General features: G+C 44.2%; 1 protein-coding gene across 1 annotated transcript in view; it reads left to right on the top strand.

The window, feature by feature from the left end:
- The window catches only part of SH3BP5 (SH3 domain binding protein 5), a 139,653-nt gene that overhangs the window by 97,039 nt on the left and 14,655 nt on the right, over positions 1-27,959 (top strand). The window contains exons 5-7 of the mRNA XM_029589352.1: positions 6,474-6,604; positions 19,194-19,236; positions 19,930-20,149. Of these exons, the coding sequence (XP_029445212.1) occupies positions 6,474-6,604; positions 19,194-19,236; positions 19,930-20,149 (394 nt within the window). The remainder of the gene's footprint in view (positions 1-6,473; positions 6,605-19,193; positions 19,237-19,929; positions 20,150-27,959) is intronic.

The following is a 27,959-nucleotide window of genomic DNA, read 5'->3' as shown; positions in this document are numbered from 1 at the left end:
CCAGTGGAAAAGGGGGATCCCCCAGAGATCTGAAAACTGGGGGGTTCTGCACCCCTTTTTTTTTGGGGGTATCTTCAGAACTTGGTGCATGCCTCTTCTTCCTATGCCTAAATCCAGCCCTGGCATATTCATTGTGGATATCCTGAAAACCAGATCCGTTTCTGGCACTTGAAGACCGGAGTTGCCTATCCCTGTTATAGACAATAGAGATACCTCAGAATAATTTTGATCATAACTACAGTGAATACATAGTTGCTGAAGCTGGATAAGGTGTGTTACACTCACCAGATAGATGTGAACACAACAAACTGGCTCCTGGCCTACCACAGTTGTACTGGATGGCTCTACTATCTTTGAGCAATGGGCACTTTTCTGTACTGTGAAAGGGAGGGGAGTTGAAAAGAGGCTGGTAGGGGAGGAAAGAGGTGGACCCTTGATCTGACCCAGTATGGCAACTTATATTCTTAAGTAGAAAGGTTAGTGGGTGTCGAAGAGTGATTGTGTGTATGTGTGTGCGTGCGCGTACGCGCCAGATACTGCATCTTTATAACTCTGTACAGGAGTTGTTTGAAATTAGTTAGCATGTGGCACTACTTTAATATATAGTACTCAGTTTTCAAGTGTAGCTTTTTTTTTTTGTGTGCGTGCATGCATAGTGTCTATTTTTGTATGAGTTTGTGATACATCTCGAGTGTGTGTATGGCTGTGAGAGGGGAGCTTGATGTGTGCATGTGTGTCTAACAGCATCTAGAGCTCTTGGAGTGAGCGGGAGGGACACGGCGGGAGGATGGAGGCCAGATGAACCTGCAATGCAACGGAAGCTTGAAAAATGTTTAATCTTTTTTTTATCGGGTGATCCAAGTTCGATTTAGAGCCTCACTTCTGCCCCTTGGGTTGAGCAGGGACGGGGAATACTGCAGAGGCAGCTGTTACATCACCATCACCCCTCACCCCCTTCTCCCAAGCAAGAAGAAGGGAGTCCCAGCTTGTTGCTGAGATCCAGAGGGAACCATCGGCCATGCCTGACAGCCAAAGGGCTGTCACCGCCTTAGCTTGCCTAGACAGGAGAGGATTAAGACTGGGGCAGGGAAGACCTTCCGAAAGCAGCAGATGAGGATGCCCTGCTGCTGCGTAGCCCTAGTTAAAGCCAGTTCCGATTGAGCTGGATGCAGCCATGCCCTACAAGAAATTGCATTTTTTTTTTTTTTTACAATTACAGTAAAGTGTTCCCATGCAGTTTAATTACTGTCAGCTGTGCTGCGCTTTGCGATTAGTCGTTACTCATGAAAATGTTCACCGAAGGACATGTAAGGCAGGATTAGTGTTTCCAGCAGATAATAATTTGGTTAGAAGGACTCTAGCATAAAAATAATACATAAAGCAAAGGGGTAAGATGTTCATCTGGCGTAAGGTAATGAAGTACAAGAGAGGATGTTAAAATCTTAATGGTGAATTTTGAAAGCCCTGTGCGCGCCAAAACTGAGACACATTTGAGCACCTTGGGCTGGTGCGCGTTGTTTGGATTTTAAACGGCGCCCTCATACGCGCGTATCTCCTGCTACCCGCCCAAAAACGCTTCTTTAAAAAGGGAGGGGCGTGGGCGTTCCTGGATTCTCAATGAATCCAGCACACAAATACTTACGCACACAAGTGCACCAGAGTCCCCTACCGTGTAACTTTACTTCTGCTATGGATGGCGTCTAAGTCCTAAAACAAAATAAAAAGTAAAGAGGTGAGTGGGAGTTAACAGGGTAAAAAGAGGCTATTTAATTAGGGGAGGTTAAGAAGTCCTATTCCTTACCTGGACAAATTGGGAACGAACTGGGAAAATGGCCAATGGCATCGGCACGCATCCCTTATAAAATTCCCCCTCTTGGGCGGTAGAGGCAGCATTTGCGTTCACACGCATGCGTCCAGTATAAAATTGTGTGCAGCTGTATGCGCGTTCAGCCTATTTTATAACATGAGCGCATATACGTGCACATGTTATAAAATGGCCGTGCCCTTTTGCGTAAGCAGGCATTCGCACGTACATGTACGCCCGAGCACAGGTTTTAAAATTCACCTTTATGTCTTTTACCTGAAGGTTAGCCAGATCCCAATCCTTACAAATCAGATCTTTCCAGAACTTCATCCAAATGTAGGTCTTTATGCACCCCCTTGTAAAATAATTTCAGATGTAAACCATTCTTGTCTTCAGCATAGCCCAGCATTGATTACCTCAGCTCATGGGAAACCATTGAGTGGGAGGATGATAAATGGCAAAGATGAGGGTGATAAAGGCACGGTTTTGACATCTTGGGAGTTGTGTTTCTATCCTGAGTCTCCTTTTTGGTGAGTGATGTGGCTTCTTAATTGCCCTGCCCATTGTCTCTGGGAATAATTACAGTTTTAGTTCTTAGCACCTCATGCATGTCCTCTCTCTTAAATCATAAAGATTCATCAGGGCTCAGCTGCTTCCCTTCAGACAGGATAACACCACTTCACCTCTTGCTGCAGGCCTAGTGAAGCATTAGGCTCGCCTGTTTCCTGGGAAATGTAACCAAGGCAACATGATGCAGCCTTAATAGGGGCAAAGCAAATGTTGCTCTATATAGAAGATTGTGGTGCTCCGAGTCTTGGGCTTGTGGTCCTGGCCTCTCATTTTTCCAGAGTGCAGTGGTGTCACATTCATGACTTCCTTCCTGCCCTGCAATATTAACTCTGCCATATCTCTGCTCTCGTTTTGGTGTTTCTAAACATTGTTTTAAATTTTCCTTTGTAAAATTTCCCGATCTCTTGTAGTCGGTGGGAAAATATTGATGATTATTTTGTCATAGATTACATAACACTCTTATAAATAAGCATAGACATTTTACTTATAAGTCTGAGAATAAGCAATAAAAAGCATACAAGATTAGAGATTGCATTAAAGAATATCTACACAAAAATACTTTCCTCACAGTTCCTGATGTGAGATTTTTGGAAATCTGGAAACACAACGCATTGGTAAATCAGCAACAACTCATCAGTCACTTCATTAGCCACTGGAAATGTTCAAAAAGCTTTTCCTCAAAGTTGTTGGTTCTCTGATTTCAAACAGTTACAGCTCGATTTTAAAAGGGCCATGCGCATAAATAACTGGGGTTTTGTGTGTGGCTGTGCCTTGTGCGCACTGCGCGGATTTTCAGAAGGGCCCGGCCACGTGCGTAATGCCCATTACACACCGAAGTGCTGGGCCTCTCCAGAGGGGCAGGCTGGGGGCGGGCCGGGACAGCGCCATTAGCTGCTGTTCCAAGGAAGTGCGCGCCGGCAGCTGGCTGGCGCGAGGAAGATACTGTTCCTCCGGAGCAGAAGTATAAAAAAAGGGGTTAGGTAGGGATAGTTTAGGGGTTGGGGAGGAGAGGGGAAGAGGGAGGAAGGATAGGGTTAAGGTTAGGGAAGTTCCCTCCCAGTCTGCTCCAATTATAAAATCGGCATATGCATGTGCGCACAGATATCGTATTTTATAACGCGCACACCGACGCGGGAGTGTTATAAAATAGCCATGTGCATGCGCTGGTAACCATGCACAGATGGACGGCCCTGCGTTTTTTTAAAAATCAACCCCTTTGTTTGCAATAGGTCTTTTTAAGGTAATTCTTCTGACCTTTGCTCCAGTTTCTTCTCCAAACTACTCCCATGTGTCATGGAGGCCCCAACTGTCCATTATCTCATCAGCAAGCAGCTAGATGTGGCCAGGAGGCTAGTGTCCTGTTTTCCTCAGATATTTGCTCTGAGTAACTGCTCTTTCAAGATATCTGATCTCAGGACTTGTTATTTTGTTTTTATAAGCAGGCTAAGAAAAATGGCATATTTATTCTCAGAACTTGTAGGCCTCATATCAAATAATTAACTCAGGGCCGGTGCAAAGGTATTGGGCACCCTAGGCGACCCTTGAGCTTCTGCCCCCCCCCGGTCACACCCCCCCTACCTGTTTTGGCAGGGCTGCTCGCGGCCCTGAGAAGCACACTATGTCGTGCCCTCCCCCCCCCACCTGTTTCGGTGCCGACTATGTGCTTCTCAGGGCGCCGAGCCATGGGAGGCGCCAAAGAGCAGCCACGTGGTGCCGCAAGCAGGGCCTATCGACCGCCAAACTTCACCTAATGGACGCGCCAGCCCTGATTACACTAATATCAGTAATTCCTCTGCGTCATTCCTCTCTATTGCGGGACAATACTCTTCCGCAATCAACTACTGCTTAAAATTTCCCACACTCTCCCCACATTATAATTTCTTAATGTCTAAAGATAAATATGTACACAAGCTAAAAAATAAAGACAGAGCACTTCAGAGAGGTGTGGAACAGTGGTGGTAATTTTTCTCACATTTTTTTGTGGCAAGGATCCTCACAAATGGGCCGATACAGTACAGTGCGCTTGGACGCGTGTTTTCCCTTATCTCTTATTCAGTAAGGGGCGGAAAACGCGCATCCAACCCGCGGAACCTAATAATGCCCTCAACATGCAAATGCATGTTGAAGGCCCTATTAGTTATTCCCGTGCGATACAGAAAGTAAAATGTGCAGCCAAGCCGCACATTTTACTTTAAGAAATTAGCGCCTACCCAAAGGTAGGCGCTAGTTTCTGCCGGCACTAGGAAAGTGCACAGAAAAGCAGTAAAAACTGCTTTTCTGTGCACCCTCCGACTTAATATCATGGCGATATTAAGTCGGAGGTCCTGAAGGGTAAAAAAAAGTAAAAAAAAAAAAAAATTTAAAATGGGCCCGTGGCTGCCGGGTCGAAAACCGGAAGCTCAATTTTGCCGGCGTCCGGTTTCCGAGCCCGTGGCTGTCAGGAGGCTCGAGAACCGATGCCGGCAAAATTGAGCGTCAGCTGTCAAACCCGCTGACAGCCGCCGCTCTGGGCTAAAAGGAGGGGCTAGGGACGCGCTAGTGTCCCTAGCCCCTCCTTTTGCCTGTTTCTACTGCCGGGCCTCATTTAAATAGAGAATTGCGCGCACAGGCGAGTGGCCTGAGCGCGCGCCGGGAGAGCGGGCGTTCGTCCGCTCTCCCGCGGACTTTACTGAATCGGCCTGAAAGTGAGATGGTTGTGTTCCATTCAGCAGTGAGAGAGGGAATTGTGATAAACGGTGTTGTTCATGTTTGTACAACAGCAAGGGTAGAATAATGTTAAGAGACATCATCTGACATCTCTTCCATTTGACCCGCTTATTTATTGTTTTCTTATCAGCCTTCCTCCTGGGCACTGTGGCCTGCATGCAACAGGATTCCCTTACTAGATGGGGAAGTTTCATATCAGATGGAACCTCCCAGTACAGCTTTAATCTCAGTGAGGTCACCCCTACAAGGGGCAGTCATCTTCCCTTCCCTGCTGGGGTCTGAATACGGCGCCTCCATAACGTGCCTCAACCTCGCCGGCCCCTTTGGGCAGGAGACTGGCATAGGACTGGGTGTAATGGTCCATGGCTCTTGCTAAGGTTTTATTATATATATATTTTAAATTTAAATTAATCAAAGTACTAGCAGAGTGGAGGAGTAGCCTGGTGGTTAGAACAGCAGGCAGGGAAGCCAGGTTTCAAATCCTGCTGCTGCCATTGCTTGTGACCTTGGATGAGTTGCTTTACTTTCTATTGCCTCAAGTACAAACTTGATCTCTTACTGGGACTTGGTGTACCTTGTACTGTGGAGTGTGGATATTACACACAACCCCAATCAAATAAATGTGGTTAAAACTGAAACAAGCAAGATTTGTTTCTTTGTAATGTTGTAGCACAACATAATGCCTGATAGTGGTTTATAGTGCTTGTCATTGGTATAAAAAACATGCCAGGGCTGTTGGTATCCCTTGAGACCTAATAGAGTTCTCTCTGTCCCTTTTTGTTCCAGGTGGAGGTGTAATGTTGTTTAAAGAATTTAAAAATCTGTCAGTGGCTAGAGCAAGCACTTTTATAAAGGGGGGCTTTCTATATTTCTGATGGGTTTGCTCCTGAGGACCAATAGGTGTTTTTATAAACTTCTGAAAGCTCCTGTTTATTCAATCCTGGACAAATGATAGAGAGGATAAATTGCTGGTGCTGCTGTGCTGGCCTTCTTCAGGAGCCTGGCCTTGTGTTATCTGTGATGCATCCAGACTACAGTCAGAGCATATTACGGACTTAGAGGGGGAGGTCCCAATGTAAAAACTGGGGCCTGGCAAAATAAAACATGCACACCTTTTATAGCCTGCACTGTTTCTCAGCACATTATTACCGAAAAGGGAGCTGTAATCAAAACCAAACGGGGTCTGCAGCTCCTGCTGCTGCCGCCTCTGCATTAATAACGTCTCTCATTTCCCTGCCGTCTTTCCAAGAAAGACATTTCCAAAGTAGGCTAATGAAAATGAGGCAACCTTGTGTGATAGCGGCTCTAGAAGTGATGCAGTTAAAAATAATCACACATGTGACCCACAGTCAGGACCAAATGGAATATTCATGTGTTGTTTTTTTTTTCCAAGGTCATGGAGGCAGAACAGACTAAAACCCGGAGCGAACTGGTGCACAAGGAGACTGCAGCCAAGTATAACGCTGCCATGGGCAGGATGAAACAGCTGGAGAAGAAACTGAAGAGGACCATCAACAAGTCCAAGTGAGTTTCCTGGAATTAGGGGAGTGCCATAGGTGCATCCTGTGCCAGTGTGCGATTCTGGAAAAAACGGCTTGCTTATTTTTTCAGTTAATATATAAAATGGTGGATAATGGTTGTTTCATACTTACACAATCTATGGTACCAACCAGTTTACCTAGTGTTTTAAAGATTGTAATCATTAACTTGCCACCATCGACCTTTTTTTTTTTTAGTAATCACAGAACCACAAAAACATGATTACAAAAATATTTTTATAAAGACTTTTTTGTGCACTTAAAATTGACTGTCAAAGGCTTAAAACATATTCACTAATAAGCCAAATTTTAAAGCACCAATCCGAAACTGATCTAAAAAATGATTGCTGAATCGAACCTCACGTTATATATTATGAACGATCCCAGATACCCAACTCACTTGTTCTTAAACTGTCTCAAAAAAGTACTTATCTTAATACTCCCGACATGGCCAGGTTTCGGAACTGGTCCTTCCTCAGGGGATCAAAGGTAAAAAATTGTTCATACTACTAACTCTTGAAAAAATATGTAAAGTTAAGTATGAAACAACCATTACCCACCGCTTTATATATTAATTGAGAAGTAATCAAGCAGTTTTTTCAACAATCACATTGATTTTTCCAAGTGTAGAAGTAGGTTAGTTTTTCTTTTTCTTTTACTTTTAGCATTGTGCTATTCACCCACTGAGTGGAGGTATTTTGTATTTTGGTGCCACTGTGTGAGGCAGTCTGCCAGTGGTGCTGTGTCAATAGAAGAAAGAGTCTTGCTCAATCCAAGGTCTGGCAACCCCATAAATGATTTTGGGAAGCCTTGGTGCAACCCTTTAATGCAGCTGCATATGTAAAAGTGAACAAGAGTAGAATACTTTGGTAGAAAGGGAGAACACTGTGAAAGATAAAGACTGGAAAGATTATCCACTCTGCTAGTTAAATTTTAAAAGGAAACTAACTCTAGTGTACTGTGTGGTATTTTAAAATTTAATGTGCTCCTTCTCCTCGGTTGGCTGAAGATTTCCACTTTTAAGTCATGACTATTAAGCATTTCTTTGCTGTTGACCCTGCAGGTCTCCAGCTTCTCTGGGAGCTGCAGTATTAGTAAAGGTTCAGGAAAAGAACACTTCCATTTTCTGAATATTTGGTAAAGTGTGCATGTCCAGAGGCTTAACGAGGAGAAACACATTTGCACTTGCTCCCAGTTTAAAAATAAAATTGAGAGGAGGGTTAACAGTTGTGAAAATATTTTCTCATTTGAAATATATAGCGAAATATTTGCACAGGTAAATATTTTTCCACAAAGGTGGAGTCTAGTTCTGCACATCTCGCATAATTACCTCATAGTGACGGTGTCATTAGTGTCTGATATCACATCAGATGTCATTTGCAGTTTCACAAGTGTGAATCAATAATGTACAGCTTTCGTCCCCGTGCTGCAGATGGATTGTAGGAGAGCACCCAACATGCACATAAGTGAAATTTGTCATTGGTGGAGGGTTAATATTGTAACTTACCAGATAAGGTTTTGAAATATTGCACAGAACGGTGTGTGTTCATTTTCTGGCAAGTATAAAAGAAAGTGACACTTCTGCATGGCTTTTGGAAAAGTGGCCCCTTAATGAAGTGGCTCAGTGATTGGGCAGAAATTGTGCATCGCTGGAAGAGAATCCAGTTCCCTGTAAAATCCTCCGTCTGACGAAGCTGCGCTGTTTCATTGGGAAGAGAGAGGAGGCGGCTGCTAAAGCTTCAAGGACATACAGAGGGCAGTGGCATAGTAAAGGTCTCCGGTGCCCAGGGGCCAATGCATTTTTGTGCCTCTCCAGCGCCTCCCCCCTCCCCCCCCCAATCCTTCTTGTACTAATGCTTAAGGTCACAGAAAATCAGTGGCGTCTCTAGACAGAAGAATCTTGGGTGGGAGCCAAAATGACATTTCTTCATCACACCCACCTCCATAGCATGGCCCCCTGCTTTAAAATTGGCTATAAAATTGTATTAATAAGAAAGTCCAAAGGGTCTTCTGTCTAATTTTAAAAAGCTGACTAGTTTCATATTTCTAGTTAAATTACTATTACAATTATTTGAAAGCTTTATTCAGCTAATTCTATATCGTTATGAGAGTGAAATCTGGAATGTACACAGGAAGGAAAACAATGTCAATATAAATCCGCATTTCCACTTCTGTAAAACACTGTGCATGCACAGAAATTCCCCCAACAATGGAGCTTGGATGTTTCCCTTACAGCTCATCATATAAAAAGATATTTTCAAATTCTGGTATCACCTCACAGTAACAGCAGCACAAACACCTTTCACTGCCAAACATGTTGTGAACTAACACAAAACCTCGCAAAAAAGACACTCAAAATCTATACTGCAATCCTATTGTAACATAACAGTAATAACACCAAGGACTCAAACAACAATAACCCTACCTGTGAAAAAGCAAGGGTAAATTACACTGGGTCCTAGAATACCACTACACCACCTACTGAGGAAACAAAACAAACCCGATTGCTATAGATCCCTACTCAGACAAAACATGCTAGCAGAATCTCTCATCACAGTCACACGCACAGAGCAGAAACAGACCTTCACCAAATACAGAATAAAGGATCACAAATTAGACAAAAACTGAAATGGAAACCCCAAGAAGCCAGATTGTGTGTGTAACAATAGAAAAACAGAATCACCATTCCTCATAAAACAAATGAAATCAAGAAACATAAAGCATCAATTATAATAGTAAAACCATACTAATAAAAGAATATTTTAAAACTACTGATAAATAGAATAATTTATATTAATTAAAATCATATACATTTTTTAAAAATTTCCCAAGTACCAATAAAATATTTCAAAACAGCACATATATCAAATAACACCCAATAATTAAAACTAATAAGAATTTTTAAAAGCCTCTGCTGTCCATACCTGGGAACTCTTGATTTCCAGTCACCCTGAGATTGTTGAGGATTAGGAGGTTGGAGGAACACACAAACTTTATCCTCTCTCTCTCACACATACTCACGTGTCCATTCTCTCTCTCACATACACTGTCACATACACACACATACATGCTCTTATACACACCCACAAACACAGACACTCTCTCAGGCTCTAAGACCCTCTCTCTCTCTCCCCCTATCCACCCCACACAAGCTCTTACTCCCCTGGATTTTCTCATACACACTCATGCTCTCAGACTCACTGTCTCCTTCACATACACACAAACACACACACCCAGGCAAGCTCCCAGTTATTATCTCACACACATGGACCCCCTAGGCAGGCTCCCCCCCCCCACCACACACTGATTCCAGGCAGGCTTCCATTCATTCTCACTCCGCTACCCCCCCCCCAAAGGCATGCACACATTCATTCTCACACACACACACACACACACACACACACACACACACACACACACACACACACACACACACAGAGGCAGGCACCTATTTTCACACAGACAGACCCCAGGAAGGCACTCATTCATTCACACACATACACCCCCAGGCAGAGTCCCATTCATACACATTCACACACTAAAGGCAGACCCTCCTCTCTTTCTTTTGCCAGCAACCTCTCTCGTTCCTCTGCTACCACTGTCACTGCTGCCACATGGCTATTGGGGAGTCGCTGATTGCTGCTACTGGCACTGAAGCCCGTTCTGCTGCCTCCTCTGTGCAGGCTCCGCGGTATTAAAAATTTGCGGGGCTTCCAGTTCCTCCATGCTGATCTAGTACTTCGCGAGATGGGAAGAGAGAAAATGCTACTCTTGCACATTCCCAAAGATAACATATGCCAATCACTAAAAATTGAAATTTTATTTTATTTTTTACCTTTGCTGTCTGATCTTAGTTTTCTAAACAGTCACAGATTTTTTTTTTCCACCTTCCCTTTCTTGGATTTTTGCCAGTTTTTTACATGGTCTTTTTTTTTCTGTTTCTTCTTTCTCCATCTGTCTTCTTCTCTTATAGAAACATAGAAATGACGGTAGAAGAAGACCAAACGGCCCACCCAGTCTGCCCAGCAAGTTTCACACTTTTTTTTTCTCATACTTATCTGTTACTCTTGGCTCTTAGTAACCTTTTGGTTCTATTTCCCTTCCACCCCCACCATTAATGTAGAGAGCAGTGTTGGAACTGCATCTAAGTGAATATCTAGCTTAATTAGTTAGGGGTAGTAACCGCCGCAATAAGCAAGCTACACCCATGCTTATTTGTTTACCCAGACTAAATAATTCAGTCCTTGTTGGTTGTTGTCTGTATATAGATCCACTTTTCTTCATTCCCGCTGCCGATGAAGCAGAGAGTTATGCTGGATATGCATTGAAAGTGAAGTATCAGACTTTCTCCCCTGCCGTTGAAGCAGAGAGCTATGCTGGATATGCATGAAGTATCAGTCTTTCTCTCCTGCCATTGAAGCAGAGAGCTATGCTGGATATGCATTGAATGTGAAGTATCAGACTTTCTCCCCTGCCGTTGAAGCAGAGAGCTATGCTGGATATGCATTGAAAGAGCTATGCTGGATATGCATTGAAAGACTTCCCTTCTTCCCTCAAACACACATTCAGGTTCTCATTCTCACACGCTGTCTCTCTCACACACACACACGTGCACAGGCTCTCATACTCACATGCCGTCTCACGCACACACAGCTCTCACTCTCACATGCTCTCTCTCATACATACATACACAGTCTCTCTTTCACAAGCTGTCTCACACACACACAGCTGTCTTTCTCACATGCTCTCTCTCATACATACATACACAGTCTTTCTTTCACAAGTTGCCTCACACACACAGGCTCTCTCACTATCACATGCTTTCTTACTCAAACACACAGGCTTTCACTGTCACTTACTGTCTCACACACACACACACACACACACACACACACACACACACACAGGCTGTCACATGCTGTCTCTCTGAACATTCAGGCTCTCACTCCCACACACAGTCTCTCAACTCACTGTCACATACACATACATTCTACAGGTCCTCAGCCTCTCTCTCGCCTCTGGGCCTCCTCTTCATGGGTTGCTGCAGGATAGGCTCTGTGGTAGCCCTGATTTTCTCAGGCCGCCGCGAGGTGGGATTTTTGGTGGCCCTGCCACAAACACTACTCCTCTTCTGTACATGGCCGATGCTCCTCCTCCTTCCTGTCCATGCAGCTCTGGCAACATTTTTCTTCCAGGGCCGCGCAGGCAGAAAGGAGGAGAAGCACCTGAAGGTTTGGACTTGACCCTTTTCTTCGGGCCATGGTGGGATGAGCTCCACCACGGCCCTGCCGATCTTCTTGCTGTGTGTGGCCAGCACACAGCATAGCAGTAGTTCCCTGCTCAGCTGCCGGTGAGATGAGGTCCACCAGCGGCCACATGGGCCTTCCCGTCAGCCATCATGCCCCCCCCTATGGCCTTGCACGCGGGGGCATTGGCACCCCCTGCCCTCCCCTCTCAGTACGCCACTGATAGAGGGTACATTTCAAACAGCCTGTATAGGTTAAATTCCGGGGTATATTTTTACCAGCAGACTTTGGCCAGAATTTTCACATCGGATTTCTGTGCATAAATCTGCTTTGTAAATTTGTGGGGTGCACAGAACCTTCCTGGCACAGATGCAGCACCTGCTGGAGACCAAGTGTGACCTTGCACGTGTGCATTCGCCTGCGTCCTTTTAAAAATCAAAAGCATGCAAATAAATCCCAATCCTGCCCCCACCCTCAGAACTCATATTTAGTGTGCATGTACAGTCTGCACAAAACTATGTTCCAGGTGGAGTTTTGCTCGAATGCCCACTGGGGCTATTTTTCAAAGAAGCACTTCACGTGCATTTGATGCGGTTTTTTGCCTTTGAAAATTACCTCCCAAAGAAGGGCCACTGTCAAACCCACCCCACAGCGGTTAAAGTCAACACGCACACCGTACATGCCAACCTTTACTGGGTACTTTCGTAGCGTACGTACACGTAAGTTCATTCTGAAAATGATGGGGGTCATTGGCTGAGCACACGCACACGTGGGCTCGTTTAAAAGTGACACCTCCTCTTCAAGGGGCATAGTGTGCGTGTGTGCGTGCACTTATGCGCATGCTCCTTCCAAATACAATCAGGGCAGCTTACATCATTAAAACAGACGTAAAATCAAACAAATCAAAAAATAGGTAATTTCTTTAGGACTGGGGTTAATAGTACTGCATTGAACTGGGATAAACTGGATTGAAAACCATTTTTGTAATATGCCTAATTCTCTCTCTTTCCCCATAGCTAGGGCTTTTTGCTTTATTTTCGAGTTCATGTCTCCTTTTTATTTTTTTTTTCTGTGCCTCATGTTTTTATCAATCTGTTATCTGTGACTTCAGTGCTGGACTTGTGTGCACTGATTTATCTCTTAATCTAGGCTGATCACCTCAGTAAATTGTCTTTTATGTTTAAGCTGTCGATAAGATCTCTTCTTCCAAGGAAGTTCAGATGTCACTTTGTTTTTTTTGGGGGGGGTTGTTTGTTAACCCAATCCTTTAATAATTGATAGGGAAGAATTTACAACGGTTTTTTTTTCTATTAAATCCTTGTAAACCTATTTATCATTTTGTGTAAGTTCTCTGGCTCGTGATGCTGTGCTGGGCATTGAATAGCGCGTCTGCTAAAGCTAACCTTTCAGTAGCATAATTGGGGTGCAGTTTTAATGTAAATACGTCCATTTGTCTGTAGCTTGGCTCTGATCCCTCCCACTGTTGACCTGACTGAGTTATATGTAATCCCCTCCCCCCCCCCCAAAAAAAAAGAAAACTGTACAAAAAATGCTTAATATTGCTTAAACAACAAACATGTCAGTGGTTGCATTCTGTTAAGAGGGAGATTTGTGAATGAGAGGAATATGTCGTAATCTCCAAATGGAAGACTTGGAAGGAGGCAGCAAAACTATAATATTCAAGATTTTGGCCAACGATGAAGGGGGCTCTTTGCTAAGGAGATGACTTTGTAGATGCTACGTGCCTGAATCAGTAGACGTACGTTTTGCAGTTCATGGTCCAGGCGGACAAGGTGCACTCATTTTACCTACTCTTTGTCATTTCTGGGACATTGCAGCCCAGCTCTTGCCTCCGTGCTTCCCGGTACGTGGAGACCTGCCTCACCCTGGACTTGTCCATCTCCGCTGGAGTAATTGCACGCGTTATTGAGTGGGCAGAAGACGGTGCCTGCCAGGCAGGGCTGCCCAGGCAGCATTTTGCAGCTGCCTTGAAGGTTAGATTTAATGAGCTTGTTTTGGCAGGGTTGGTGCAGTGACTTTATTGCCTCGCTAGTCATTTTGTCACTGAGGCCAGATTGGACCGCTAGCTGGTTATTAGTATTATTATTATTATTATTATCATCATCATCATGATTTGTATGGCGCATACCAGATGTATGCAGCACTGGAGAGCAACACATAATGGACAGCCCCTACTCTTGGCGCTTATCATCTAGACAGGACGAGCAACAGAAAGCAAATAGGAGGCAAAGTCTAAAAGGTGGGTTAATGAGTGCAAGCTCTTTGAAGGCGAGGAGCATATCGTCTGATTGGGTGCAGCCGAAAGAACTGAATCTTTGCCCCTCTCCCAAAGCAATCTTTGTAAGAAAAGCAGATTTGTCATAAACAGCCTTCCTCCTGCCACTTCACCCTTTCTCCCCCTTGCATTCACGCATTCCTGTCAGCTGAATGTTGTGCATACCATGTGAAAAATAATTTGCTGTTTTTCCTTTGCTTTAGAAAGGTTTTATTGGCTGCTGAGCACTGCACATGATATGTGAGGTGACGGCGGTTGCTGCTTGCATGGGGTCCTGTCGGTGCATACAGGGATGACTTGAAGTAAAATACAAGATTTCACCTGTGGGCTTGTCAGATATCTGTAAGAAATTCAGAAACCAATGGGGGTCAATTTTAAATAAACTGCCAAATGGCAGAAGTAATCGGGCTGTTTTACCCTGTGGCTTTCAGCCAAACGTAACCAGTTATATTTGCAGCTGAAAATATGTTGAAGTAAAGCTGTACCAAATTTGCTTGGGCTAGCTTTAAGCCACCTATTTGTAAGACCAGAGCTTTCCAGCTAAATTTAGCTGGTTAGCTTTGAAACACTTTGCTGAATCAAATGCCCGCCTAGAGTGCCTCCCGAGCCAGTCCATTTCTGACTGTGAGGCCTCTGAATTTGGGTGGACAAATTTAACTAGTCAGCAGGAGAAATGTGGTAAGGAAGGGGTTTAGCCATCTAACGTTGATAGTCAGTTGGGCAAACCCTTTTTGAAAAGCTGATGTATACTACAATATATGTGCAGTGTTCACAGTATGCATTTTTTTTTTAAATCTAGTCCTTATTTCTTATTGGTTAGTTCTTCTGGTTTGAAAGGTTTGAGCAGCAGACAGCCCCAGGAATATGTGAAGCTGTTTCTTGTCTAGTGCAGGTGTGCTCACAAATATCCTTTTGGTGGCCTCCGGATGCGGCCATCAGATCTTGCTGGTGGCTGCTTGGATAGCTTTTCCCCTGCCCGATTCATTCACCCAGGTCTCATTTTTACCTCCACCCCCAAATCCTCCCCTCTCGCTCCTGACAAAAGGAAAGCAGAGCAACATACCAGTGCCAGCCGAGGAGGAGGAATTGTTAACTGCTTGTGGGGGTTTAGTGCATCAAGAAGGGTGGGGAATGCATCGGGATTCTGGGAGGGGAAAAGAGTATGGGGGAATGTACAGCTGTCTTTGCTGTCCTGCTTCCCCTGGCGGTGAGGGCTTCGCCGACCACTGCTGTCTGCCTCTCTGTCTACTAGCTCCTTGCATAATCACTGCTGCTTGTGCAGCTCTGCGAGTTTGATTGGTGCGGTGCCCGTTCTCCAACACTGTTTTTTGTTTTTTTGCAAGAAAAGCACAAGAGTAGAGAGTGTGCTGACCGTTTCCCAGACCATAAAAATCAGGGCACTTGTTTATTGCTAAGTATGGGGGGTGACCTGTGCAGCGCGGCAGATGCTACCATAAACTTGCTGGTCCTTTTCTGGCGTTGTTTCTATATTTCTATGTAACTCAAATGCGCAAGAGAGCCAGTGGTTGGGCAGAGAGTCTGACAATGGTGGGCACGTTTTGTGCTTGCAGAAAAAGCCGTTGATGGCTGCATTTGAGAAATATTAATCCAGTGTCATTGCATATGTTACATCTAAAGTGTAGGAATTATGTATGACAAATGTGTGCTGAGAAGGAGGTGAGCAGTGGAAACTATTGATTTGAGATGGGAGCAATGATCCCTCTTGAGACCAGACTCGGGCCAATCCATTGATCATTTTCTTTGCCATGACCAGAATAGTAGTTGTGACCTATCTGGATTTTAGTAAAGCTTTGGACACATTATTTCACATAGAAGAATGGTGAGCAAACTGGCCAGGGTGGAAGCTCAAAGAAAAATTATAATCTGGGCGTGATGGTTTAGCAGTAGGACTCAGAATGGTGGTCAGTGAGCTCCACTCTGGTGCAGAGGACGTAACCAGTGGGGTGCCACAGGAATCTGCGCTAGGTCCAGTCCTCTTCAATTTAATTATTTATTTTATTTATTTGCTTTTATATACCGACATTCAACAAGTGTTATCACATTGGTTTACATGGAAACGAGATAAGTGGGTTACATTGTAACAGGGTGTAGAACATAACGGGGGAGAGTTGTTTAACAAGCTATTAGGGTAACTTTATCTTATTATCATCATTTAGGTATATAGAGGCTCATATCATCATTTAGGTATATAGAAGCTTAACATTCTGCGATAATTGGGTTTCAAAGTGTGGTTTGTGTCTGTGGGGGGGAGAGGGGGAAGGAGGAGGGAAGAGTAGAGAGGCGGGGGGGGGGGGATAGGAGGGAGTGAGATGAGTGTTGGAGGTCCTTAGTATGTTGCGAAGGCTTTTTGGAAGAGCCATGTTTTTAGCTTCTTTTTGAAGGTTTGCGTTGTTGGTTTGAGTCTTAGGTCTGTGGGGAGGGTGTTCCATAGGGAGGGTCCGGCTATGGAGAGGGCACGTTCCCTGGTTGAGCTGTGGTGGGCTAGTTTTGGGGAGGGGATGGTGAGAAGGCCAGTGTTTGTGGAATGTAGATTCCTTTGTGGTGTTTGGAAGTGTAGCGCAGGATTCATCCATTCTGTTCTGTTGCTGTATAGTGCTTTGTGGATGAGGGACAGGGTTTTGTATTGTATCCTATAAGGGATCAGGAGCCAGTGTAGTTCTTTGAGAATTGAGGTGATGTGATCTGATCTTTTGCAGCTGGTGAGAGATCTTGCTGCTGCGTTTTGTAGGAGTTGAAGTGGTTTGAGGTTAGAAGCTGATAGGCCTAGGAGTATGGCGTTGCAGTAGTCTAGTTTGGAGAACAGGAGAGCTTGTAGTGCCGTCTGTAGTCTTGTGGGTGTAGGAGGGGGTTTGATTTTTTTTAGGACTTGGAGTTTGAAGAAACCTTCTTTAATTGTGGTGTTTATGTGCTTCTTGAGGTTTATTTCGCTGTCTAGTGTGATTCCTAGATCTCTTGCAGTGAGGATGATTTCTTTATTTGTTATGCAGGTATTGAGTTGGGGGTCAGGTGTAGTTGAGATTTTGCTGGATATGTAGAGTATTTCTTTATAACTGATCTTTATAACTGATCTGTCTTTATAACTGATCCTGGAGAATGGTTAGAAGGAAAAGTGTGCATGTTTGCAGATTAAACTAAATTTGCAGCAGAGTGGACATGCTAGAAGATGTTCATATGATGAAAGGTCTGGCAATTACATTTTAATCCAAAAAAATGTAAACTCATGCATTTGGAATGCAGAAATATAAGAGCCAAATACGTTTTATTGTGGGTGAAGAACTAGTAGTCACCAAACAGGAAAGAGACCTAGGGTTATCATCTCTGATGACCTCAAGGCAGCCAGTCCTTGTGACAAAACAGTTGGGAAAGTTGTAGTGTAATTGGGTGCATAACGAGATGTATCATTAGTAGAAATAGGGAAGAAACAGGTCTCTGGGGGGACCCTGTCTTGAGTGCTATGCTCATTTCTGGAGATCACATCTACAAATGGACATTGACAAGGTAGAGGCAATTGAAAGGAGAAGGCCACCAAAATAAACTGCACTATAAGCCATATACAGATAGGCTGAAGGAGCTAAAGATGTACTTTCTAGAAGAAAGAAAAGAGAGGAGATAGGATGCAAATATTCAAACATCTAGTAGACTTCAATAAAATTGGTAGCATTTTTCATGGAATGGAAAGCTCAAGGCTGAGGGGGGTTCACCTGTTGTAAATCGCTGTGGGTTGTCTTTTGGAAAGGTGCTCAAGATATCAGAGTAAATAAATAAATCTGAGGCTGAGGGATGGAGTCTCCAAAGAAATGTGAGGAAATACATTCTCGCTGAGAGGGCGATGGACATGTGGAACAGACTTCCAGCAGAGGTTGTGGGATCTAAACAGGGGCAGAATGCAGGCATGCAAGAGGTAGACTCAAAGGGGCAGAAGACCACAGACAGAGGCCAGTTTGACATCACAGGAAGCAGGAACAAATGGGCAGCCTGGGCGGAGCGAGTGATTCTGTTCTTCTGCTATCTTCGATGTTTCTGTATTATTACCTCAGGAGGTCACTGTTCCCTCTCGAAGGGCCAGGATTTTTCCACTGGCCCATGATGACTGCTGTCAATATTAGCTTTAAGATACTTGTCTAAAAAACAATGCAAGTAAATGACGTTAAATGATGCTACCATGCCAACAGCTGATAGCTTTATGAGCTTTCGACAGGTGAGTAGTTCGTGTTATAGTACTGACAGGTTAATACTTAATTTTTGCCTGACTTACATGATCTTGGCTGAGCTTGTGGGAGAACTGCTGTTCAAACTGAAGTTGTCATCAAAATGTATGCATTTTTATTTTATTTAATTTTAAAATATGAAAGACCCTGAGGAGGAAATGGATGAAAAATGTCTTCTTTAATCAGAAACCTGATTTAAAATTTGAAGGAGTGATGTTCAACATTTATCACTCAATGTGCCATCTTATCAACAATCTAAAAGCTTCAGCAAGCCAGACACACACGGCTGTAAACGGTCTCCAGCCTGCTGTGTCCCGTTTTAATAGTTTTAGAGGTTTCAAAAGAGTCACACCGAGGGCGCAGAAGAGCCACTAGTTGAGTGTTAGCAGCTTAAAATAAAAGGGGAGTACTGCTTTAAAAATGAGTTAAAGCCATGCTGATCCCAAATGAGCTGGAGGTGCAAGAGAGGAGGAGGAACCTGCCGGGTAAAAAACCAAACCAAACAAAAGTTAAAGCCAGCAGTGTAGTTGGCTAGAGAGAATACAAGTGGTATAACATCTTCTGTTATCTGGCTCAAAATATCGATTCACTTCAGAAGCACTGCATGCAAATAGCTGCTGTCAGGTTGGGAAGACAGCTGACCAAGCACAGGAGACCTTTTGTAGCTTGCATGTTAGAGGTGGGTAGGAGAGGAAGGGGTGCCCAGAAGGCTCGGAGATCAGCTCATTCCCCTTCGTGACGGCAGTAATGTCAGCTGCATTGATGCGTTCTGTTTACTTTTATTTTTTTCTTGTTTCGTCGCAGGCCTTATTTTGAACTCAAGGCAAAGTACTACCTACAGCTGGAGGTGGGTGAGAAAACTCAGTTCTGTTTTTTTGTCTTTCTATTTTGAATAAACCTTTAGTATTTTCTTTTTTTTTTTTTTTTAAACCAATGAAACTTCCCCCATTTCCCAACAGAAAGGTCTGTTTTCCACTATAGAATTTTAATAAGTAATAGAAATGTATTAGCCAGTTTTCTTTTTTCCATGTCTCACATTTCCACACCCTTCTGTCCCTTGACATTATAGGGGCAATATTCAGACAGTCCGCTTCGGTACTTTTACCTGCAAACTTTGCACCACGGGGGGCAAAATGAGTCTGCAGTTGCTTCTTTAAAGAGTAGGCATATTGGGACAATTAAATATTCAGGAGGTTGCGTCTGGATAAATGTGTACTTACCCATGTGAAAACATGGTTTCAAAATTGCTCCCCCTTACCACACCCCCCAGCATGTGAGTAAAAGTCTACCTGTGGTTTCACAGCATGCATGCTTTTACCTGCATAAAAAAATGGGTGGGGTTAGGTCAGGGGAGGGAAAGTATGCACAGGGATTGCATTTTCAGATCACCAGATTCATGCGCAAACCACACAGCTACTAAAGGTACCCATGGGCCTGTAAGTACCTTTGGCAGTATCAAAATTGTCTTCCCTATATCTCTTCATTCTCTTGGTGTGATAATACAAGGCCTTTACGTAATATATTATATTTTCTGCACTAGCAATTAAAGAAGGTTGTAGATGAACTTCAAGCAAAGCTGTCTTTAGCGAAAGGACAGTACAAAACAGCCCTGAGGAATTTGGAGATGATCTCCGATGAAATCCATGAGAAACGGCGATCCACCGCTATGGGCCCCAGGGGACGTGGGGTGGGTGCGGAAGGCAGCAGTGCCTCTACAGATGACCTCTCAGCTTGCAAACTGGAGTCAGACACCATATCCAGTAAGTTGTTTTGGTAATTCATCTTGTTCACAGTACTTTTTTGGCATTAAAACTGAACTTGAGAGCAGAGTGGTGGACTAATCTGCGAACAGCAATGAGGCTTCTTGTTCTGAAAATAAATCTGTATGCACAGGACCTGACATCTCATTACAGAAGAAGAATGGAAGGGAAGGTAGGAAACTGCCATTGTGGTCTTAGAATGAAAATCATTACTCATAATATCCATTGTAAAACATGATAAAGTCCAAACCAGGAAAGGGAACATCACAGCACAGTGATAAATGGATGGTCAATGAGCCAAACAGATGGTATTGGGGTTGGGACAATATATGAACATTGGGAACACAGTGTGAGAGATCCCAAGATTAATGCACTTTGGGCTACTGGGAGATGGGATCGTTGCAAACTTAATCCTCTAGTAGCACAAGCTGCTTTCATGGGAGCGTGACAGGTCTGGTGGCGCTATACCATGCAGTGACCTCTTGGAGCTTCAGTCCTCCTCCCCTGCCCTCTCCCGTTTTTCTGTTTTTAATTCCCATTCCCGGGTGGCATGCTTAGGCCCTGAGGACTAACAGGAGGTCTCCTCTGAGACACTTCCTGAGCACCACTCAAGGGCTGGCAGGGGCAAAAGCAGCAGCAGCAGCAGCAGCCCTGCTTCCCTCTCTGGGATCGAGCCCTCGCCCTCCTCCGGGTGCCCAACAGGCTGGAGCTTTCTTTTCAAAAGGGATTTTCAAATTCCGCATCCAGTGGCTAAACTGCTGTTGGAATTGGGCTCTTTGAGCTTCACTTATTCAAAAGGTGAAAAAAAACCAGTCATATCTTCTGCCAGGAGGATAGGTGGAGCTTTCCCTTCACTTGCCTGCAGGTCTAACTGCAGCGGTAGTCTGGGGGAACTGTTATTGCTTGGGCCTCGTCGTTTCCCTGGGGAAGCATTTGAGGGCTGGGATCGAAACAAGGTGATCTTTGCTTTCAGGAGAAATATTGATGTGCTCAAACGTCTTGCCGGGGGAGTAAGAGGTGTGTGAAACTAAGAGTGGTGCTGCACACTTGCAGGTAAAAAAAATAAAAAAAATCATAAGGCAAAACTCATTGGAATAAGGGTGTGTGTTATTTTTTTCCCTCACCCTCAATTTATGCTTCATTGCCTTTGATGAATGCAACTGGTATTTGACTTTTTCAGCCACAGAGGCAGAAGAGCAGCTGTTTCCCTTAATGATGCGACGTTGCCTGTTCTTCTTCTCCTCATTATTGCAGTCATGGCAGGGTTGTACTCTGATGTCTTGTAATATAGCTGTCAGCATGGCCATGACAGCTGCTAAAACAATGCATGTAGCGCAACCACTGCTCGTCTGTCTTATGAGCGATGTGTGCCTGGGGGGCAGTATTGCTCCCATCCAATCTCTGCCCTCGGACTTCTCTCTGTGGAGTAGCTCTTCTGCTGTCAATGCCGCTGGCCTCCCGCACTTGCTTTATGGCCCCAAGGGAGTCCGAAAGGTGGATGTGCTGCAGTCTGCGGAGCAACAGGGCTTTGTTTGGCATGTAATTGCTTCGTATGCGCATCTTTATCTGGAGAAGAGCTTTAATGCTGGGCTGCCGTTTGGTGCATAGCTGATAGTACTACGGCCTGTTGTTTGTTTTTTTTTTCCAATCCGTTTTCATTTTCAAATGCTTACACTGACTGTGGTGCCATTATTTTGAGGAGTAAGGCATTTTTTTAATGCACCTTTATTTGCATAATTAAAATATGATCTTGCATTCCTACTGAGGGGATGGAGTTTAGAAATCAGAAATATACATAGGTAACAGAGAGTGAAAATATATCTTTGTTAACAGATTCAGTTTTTAACTCCAAAGTTCTAATGCAGTAAGATCTCCAGGTTCCAAAGAGCATGGCAGCTTCTTCTCTTGGCTTGCCAGGCCCAGTGCTATTGCTGGGAGAGGCTAGGTGAGAGCATTATCATTCACCACTGGAGAAGGGACGCCAAGTGCAGAGTCTCGGAAGATGTCTGCAGATAAGGACTGTGCGTGGTCTGTCCAGTCTGCCCATTAGTGCTGTATTATCCCAGGTTTTATGTAGATGTAAACCCTTTGCTGCTGAGCTGAAGTGGACACATTTTTTGAAAACATAATTGGTTCTTGAACCCAATTTAGAGACACAGACACTCACTCACTCCCTCGCAGACGCCTCTGATCTATGCACGGAGGTTGTGTGTTTGTGGGGGCATTTTTCAGCAGGGCAGGTAGTCTGAAGATCTGCGGGTACTTTTGCACCCATACACCTTCAAGCTTATTTTCAAAGGGAAACTAAGCCGGTAGTTTCACTTTGAAAATTCACTTATGCAAGGCCCGTGGGCAAAAAAGTTTCTGTGGACTTTGCACCCGCTTTTACTGCGGGTCCATATGAGAGAGTACACACAAGGATTTGAAAACCAAATCCCTTTGCGTCCATTCCCTCCCCCGTGCTCCTGCATTCCAGAGCACCCCTCTTTCCTGTGGCTCAATCTAGCCACCTGGTGAAACACGGCATCTAGATTTAGTTGCTGAGAAGTGGACAGTTTTCAGCTTTAGGGACTTATGTGGGTAACTCCTAAATTATCCTTTCTTTGTTCCTTGTGTGGTTTGTGAATATTGGTATTTGTATATGTGTGTGTTCATGAGTGAGGTGGAAGCTGTGTATGTATGTGTGTGTGTGTGTGTGTGTGAGAGAAAATGTGGCAATGTGTGTACAAGAGAGGAGCTGGTGTGTATGTATGCTAATGTGAGAGAGAGGGGCTGTGTCTGTGATAGACAAGGTGTGTGTGAGAGATAATGTGGTTGAATGTATGTGTGGATAAGTGAAAGATGGATGTGATGCTTGTGCGTATTTGAATGAAAGAGAAGGCTGTGTGTGTGTGAGACAGAATGTGGTTGCATGTATATATGTGTGTGTGTGTGAGAGAGGGAAGCTGTGTGTATGTGAGTGAAAGATGGGTGCTATGGATGTGTCTGTGAGTAAATGAGGGAGGCTGTGTCTGTGAGAGAGAATGTGGCTGTGTGAGACAGAGAAACTGTGAGGCCAATATTCAGCAGGCCGTTTAGTGGACAAGTTATCTGGTTTATGCTTCCAGCGCTACCCATCCGAAGCAGCGCTGGAGCCGGCAGGAGCGAGTGAGTGATGACCCTCTCTCCCGGCAGGGATGGGGGAGTCCGGAGGTGGGGGAGGTGATCTGCTTTCTTTTGTGACTGCGGAAGAGGGGAGGTCTGAAAATCTGGGGGGGTTGGGCTTCATTGCATCCTTTTAAATGAAACTGGTTAAAGGTTGCCAGAGATGGGTGGGGGGAAGAGGGATTGGTCATTTTATGAGATTGAGGGGTGCTTTGCCTGACAGGACCATTTATATATGTGTGGGTAGACTGACAATTGAGCCGTGAGCACATCAATCTTTTTTGGGGGGGATGGGATGGTGGGTCTGAACGATAGCTTAACTTAACTGGATATCTTTGAAGGTATCCAGTTAAGTAGAAAGTTATTCAGCTACCAAGGCCGGGTAAATTTAAGCCACCTCTGGAGCAGGTCTAAAGTTTTTTGCTTCTTCAATCTATGTCTTTTGCTTCAATCTATGTTTTTTGCTTCAATCTATGTCTTTTGCTTCAATCTATGTTTTTTGCTTCTTCAATCTATGTCTCTTGTTAATTGTTATGGTTACGGTTGACCTCTTGTTCGATGTAAACCGAGTTGATTTGATTTGTATCAAGAAAGTCGGTATATAAAAGACTTAAATAAATAAATAAAGTTAGCCGGCTAACGTAGCTGGATATATTTGATATTCGGCTATGTGACCAGATAACTCAACCCCTCTTCGGAATGGCCTTTTTTTGTCCAGCTAAATTATAGCTAATAATTTAGCTGGATAAATGGCTGAATATGGCAAAACTGGCCATTTAGACTGATAACGTGTGAGTTATCTGTCTAAATCACTTTTGAATGTTGATATCTGAGCGTAAAACAGAGGGAGGGAGGCTACGTGAATGAAAGCTAGAGGCTGTGTGTGTGTGTGAGTGAAAGAGAATATAGTATTGTGAATGAGAGAGTGTGTTTATGGGTGTGTGAGACAGAGAATGTGGCAGAGTGTGGGTTTTTGAATGAGAGGGAGAGAATGCGGCCCTGTGTGTGGATGTGAGTGTGCCTAAGTTGAGATTGCTCCTACCCAACCCAGCCCTCGCTGCCTCTTATGCAAACTAAAGCTGCTTCTCTGCCGAGAACCCCTCTGTGATTACGGCCATTGGTCTCCTGAGCCCTCTTGGTGCTGCAGCCCACCTTTGGGGGCTTTTATCTGTGCTGCTGCTCCCTGTAAAACAGCTGCTGGGAGCCAGAACCTCTCTGCTCTCAGGGCAGCGCCCCTCAGCACGGTTTCACCTGTGCTACCTGATGCCATTTCTGTGCTGTGACATCCCCACCACCACCATCACCGGCGCCAGCGCCTTCATGTCTCTTCATAACTGCTACCAGATTTAGACATCAGTTCAGGAATTCAGGCACTCCATGTTTATATATATATTTATTTATTTTTTTAACATTTTCTCTATCCTCTCTGGCTCCTTTTGTTTACATCCTTAGTGCTATTTGCAATTTGTGAGACAGCAGCGAACTGTCTTTCCTTTTTGACTCTTTACCTTCTTTTGGCCTTTTGTTTTTTGTTTTTTTTTGCTTCTGGCATTGCAGTTCTCTAAATCTGCCTAAGCCTCTGGGCCTATTGTTGATGATGATGTGAATCGGGAGTGTTTTCCTTGGGAGCAGCTGTAGTTGATGGTTCCCAGAGTATACAGTGCTCGTGTTCTTAGCTTCCAGTAAACACTAAACATGCTGTTTGTAAGAGACCACAAACCGCAGGCTTAGTGGAATTGGTTATTACTGTAAGTAAAGCTCATTTGTCTGATCCCTAGCATTGCAGAACCGTAACCTGCCGGGGGAAAGCTGGCGTTGGGGGCTTGAGGGGGGTGGTGTTTCTGAATTACTCATCTTTCGCTGGGACACTGCTGGTTTAAGATGGGAACAGGCTGCTCTCTGGGGGTCGTAATTTCAGAGCACTGAAGCTAGGGGGTGGGGTCAGCCAATTAACTGTATCCCTGAGCCCCTCGCCCCCTCCGGTACTCCTAAATAATAATAGCTCTCCCAGCTTCTTGAAGCAAGATGATGAAAGAACATGCTTGTGCTTCCTCTCCCCCCTTGTCAGCTCTTCATGTCTTTCTCGGCGTGCCATTTTATATTCTCCAGTTTCCTTTCAGCATTGAGGTGTGGCAAGAATGTGTGATCCCCAGGGAGTTTCAAGGGCATTATACATTCCTCACACAGCTCAGTGCGGTTTCTCTATATGCACGTTGTATATTTTAAGCTGCTAGATGGACAGCTACTGGGAATGACAGTTTTTTAGGGTTGTTTTTTTTGTCAGAAATCACTGCGCTCTCTGAAAATGGAAACGGAGCAGCACGCATGCATTAATGCATCCCACAGCACAGAGCTCCAGCAATGTGTTCTAGTCCAGAGCACAAAAACCAACAGAAGATGCCAGGATACTGCTGTATGGTGCTGATCTCTCTGCTGCTGCTTGATACTTGCACAGCTCAGAGGTTGGAGCTGCAGGTTAGGAGTGTGCCTGGGACGCCTGGGTTTTAACCTAGAAGATAAGGACTGTAAGTCCCATCTAGTCTGCCCAGTTTACTTCTTGGAGTATGCCTTAGACCCTGGTGGACCTCTGGCTTTTGAATCTGCACTCTCCCACTGACCTTCTTCATACGTGCGTGCCTGTCAAATCTCCATTATGTTGCTGAAATCGGTAGCCTTTTTTTTGTTTTCTTTGTTCCCTTACACTCTGCATCTTGCTGGAGACTCTGGCATCTTCAGCAGTTTGGAGTCCAAGTGCATCTGGATCTCCAGAGAGGTGAGCAGATAATGATCAGAAGTCTGGGAAAAGTCTGCGGCAGAATTCTGACCCACCTTGCAGTCGGTGTGCATCTTGTCACCCTGTGCCTCTGTGTTTACTCATGGCATGATTGGATAAATGTGATGGTGGTGGTCCTTCTCCTCTCAGCCTTATGAAATGCAGTTCCACTACTGAGCCATCCACCTTAAGGACAGCAGGGGTGGCTGGATAAATGGGGGGTTTTTTGTCCCCCTAATTCCTCCTTTCTCCTCCTGCTCAGTTGGAATTAGTGCTGGGATTCTGTCACCGTGAACCATAATTCACAACTACCTGAGGATTACCCCCCCTATTTTAATAGACCATCCCACTGTTCCTAGTTGGGTCACTGCAGCAGCTGCCCTGAGGCCGGGAGCCATGTACCAGGGCTCCTTCCAGAACCCTGTATCACGGGTTCTAAATCCGGCCACCAGATATCGCCCTTTACAATGATCATGATTCCCCCCTACCACTCAGAGACTCAGCAGCAGGCCCATTTGACCTGAAGTGTGGAAGACCCAATTCATGGATCGAACCGGAGATCTTCCAGATGAAGGTACACAGCACTGCCACCGAGCCAGCCTGAGATGACGTTATTCAATGTTAATAATTGTAAAATGTTTTGGGATCCAGTTTGATGAAAGGTGGTTTATGAATGTAATTCATTATTATACTATAAGTACTCATCTCCAACTCTGTGTATAATATGTGTGTATGATATATAATAACTTCACTTAAATAACCAATACTCGTTAACTGTACCCAATATTGTAGACGCTTCAGCTTGTGAATGACGTTTACCACATTAGAAATTTGACCTTCATAATAGGCATCATCGTTATTGCTTTCGCGTGTTTAAACTCTGCCTTATATTTAATCATGTGATCAATTCAGTTCATTTAGAGAATTTTTAACCATATTTTTCAAAACATTTTCTTATGCATTTAAAATTGTATCCATAAAACTTCTTGTGCAAGAATAAGCACTTATCTTAATTTTACTCGATCCACATCCTTTGCTATCTTGCTATAATTGGCAAGAAGCCGATGACCCGACACTGGACCGTGTTTCGGACTGCAAACAATTTTCTCAGTCCTTTCTCAAGGGTTGAAATTTCTGCGTCAAAAAGAATTAAATCTCATAAATCAACAACTAACTTTCGAGTAATATATTCATTCACAGGACTTACAGGTATTCCATTACTGCGGACAATGTTAGTATGCACCCACTTTTAAATCTTGATCCATGTTGCTCTGGTCTCACAATGGCGACTCGGCGTTTCTTTGGCTTTTGACATCCGGTACCGAACCGGAACCGTCCTAAATGCTACCACAACCCAAGTACCGCCCCAAAGGAAAATGACGTTAATGATGACATTACGTTGGTTATACTAAAGAATACCACTCAATACAAGCGTTTAATCCGTGTGGATTGACAGTGTGGAGCCTAAATATCCACTGTTGCTCCTTGAGATTCAAAATTTTGTTAATGTCTCCTCCTCGCGGATGCATCACTACTTTTTCCAAAATCCTCCAACGTAAGTCTCCAAATCCATGATTGTATTGCTTGCAATGCACCACTAAGGGAGCCATGATCTTTTCCGTAGTAATGCAGCTTTTGTGTTCTGTTAGTCGTGTTCGAATCATTCTTTTCGTTCTTCCCACGTAATATAACTCACATGGACATTTTATCAAATAGATTACATGTGTGGATTTACAGTCGGTGTGTACATACATATATATATATATATATATGTACACACACACATACACACATATGGAAAAAGCAGTCACATGGTCTAGTGATCTTGACGTTGCATGACCTTTTTTTCATATGGGAATGCAAAAAGCTTTGGTAGAAGGGTGTGACATTATT

Source organism: Rhinatrema bivittatum, chromosome 2 (genome assembly GCF_901001135.1).
Source record: "Rhinatrema bivittatum chromosome 2, aRhiBiv1.1, whole genome shotgun sequence".
Lineage (NCBI taxonomy): Eukaryota > Metazoa > Chordata > Amphibia > Gymnophiona > Rhinatrematidae > Rhinatrema > Rhinatrema bivittatum.
Note: the sequence above shows the minus strand (reverse complement) of the source record. Positions and strands in the feature narration are given on the sequence as shown.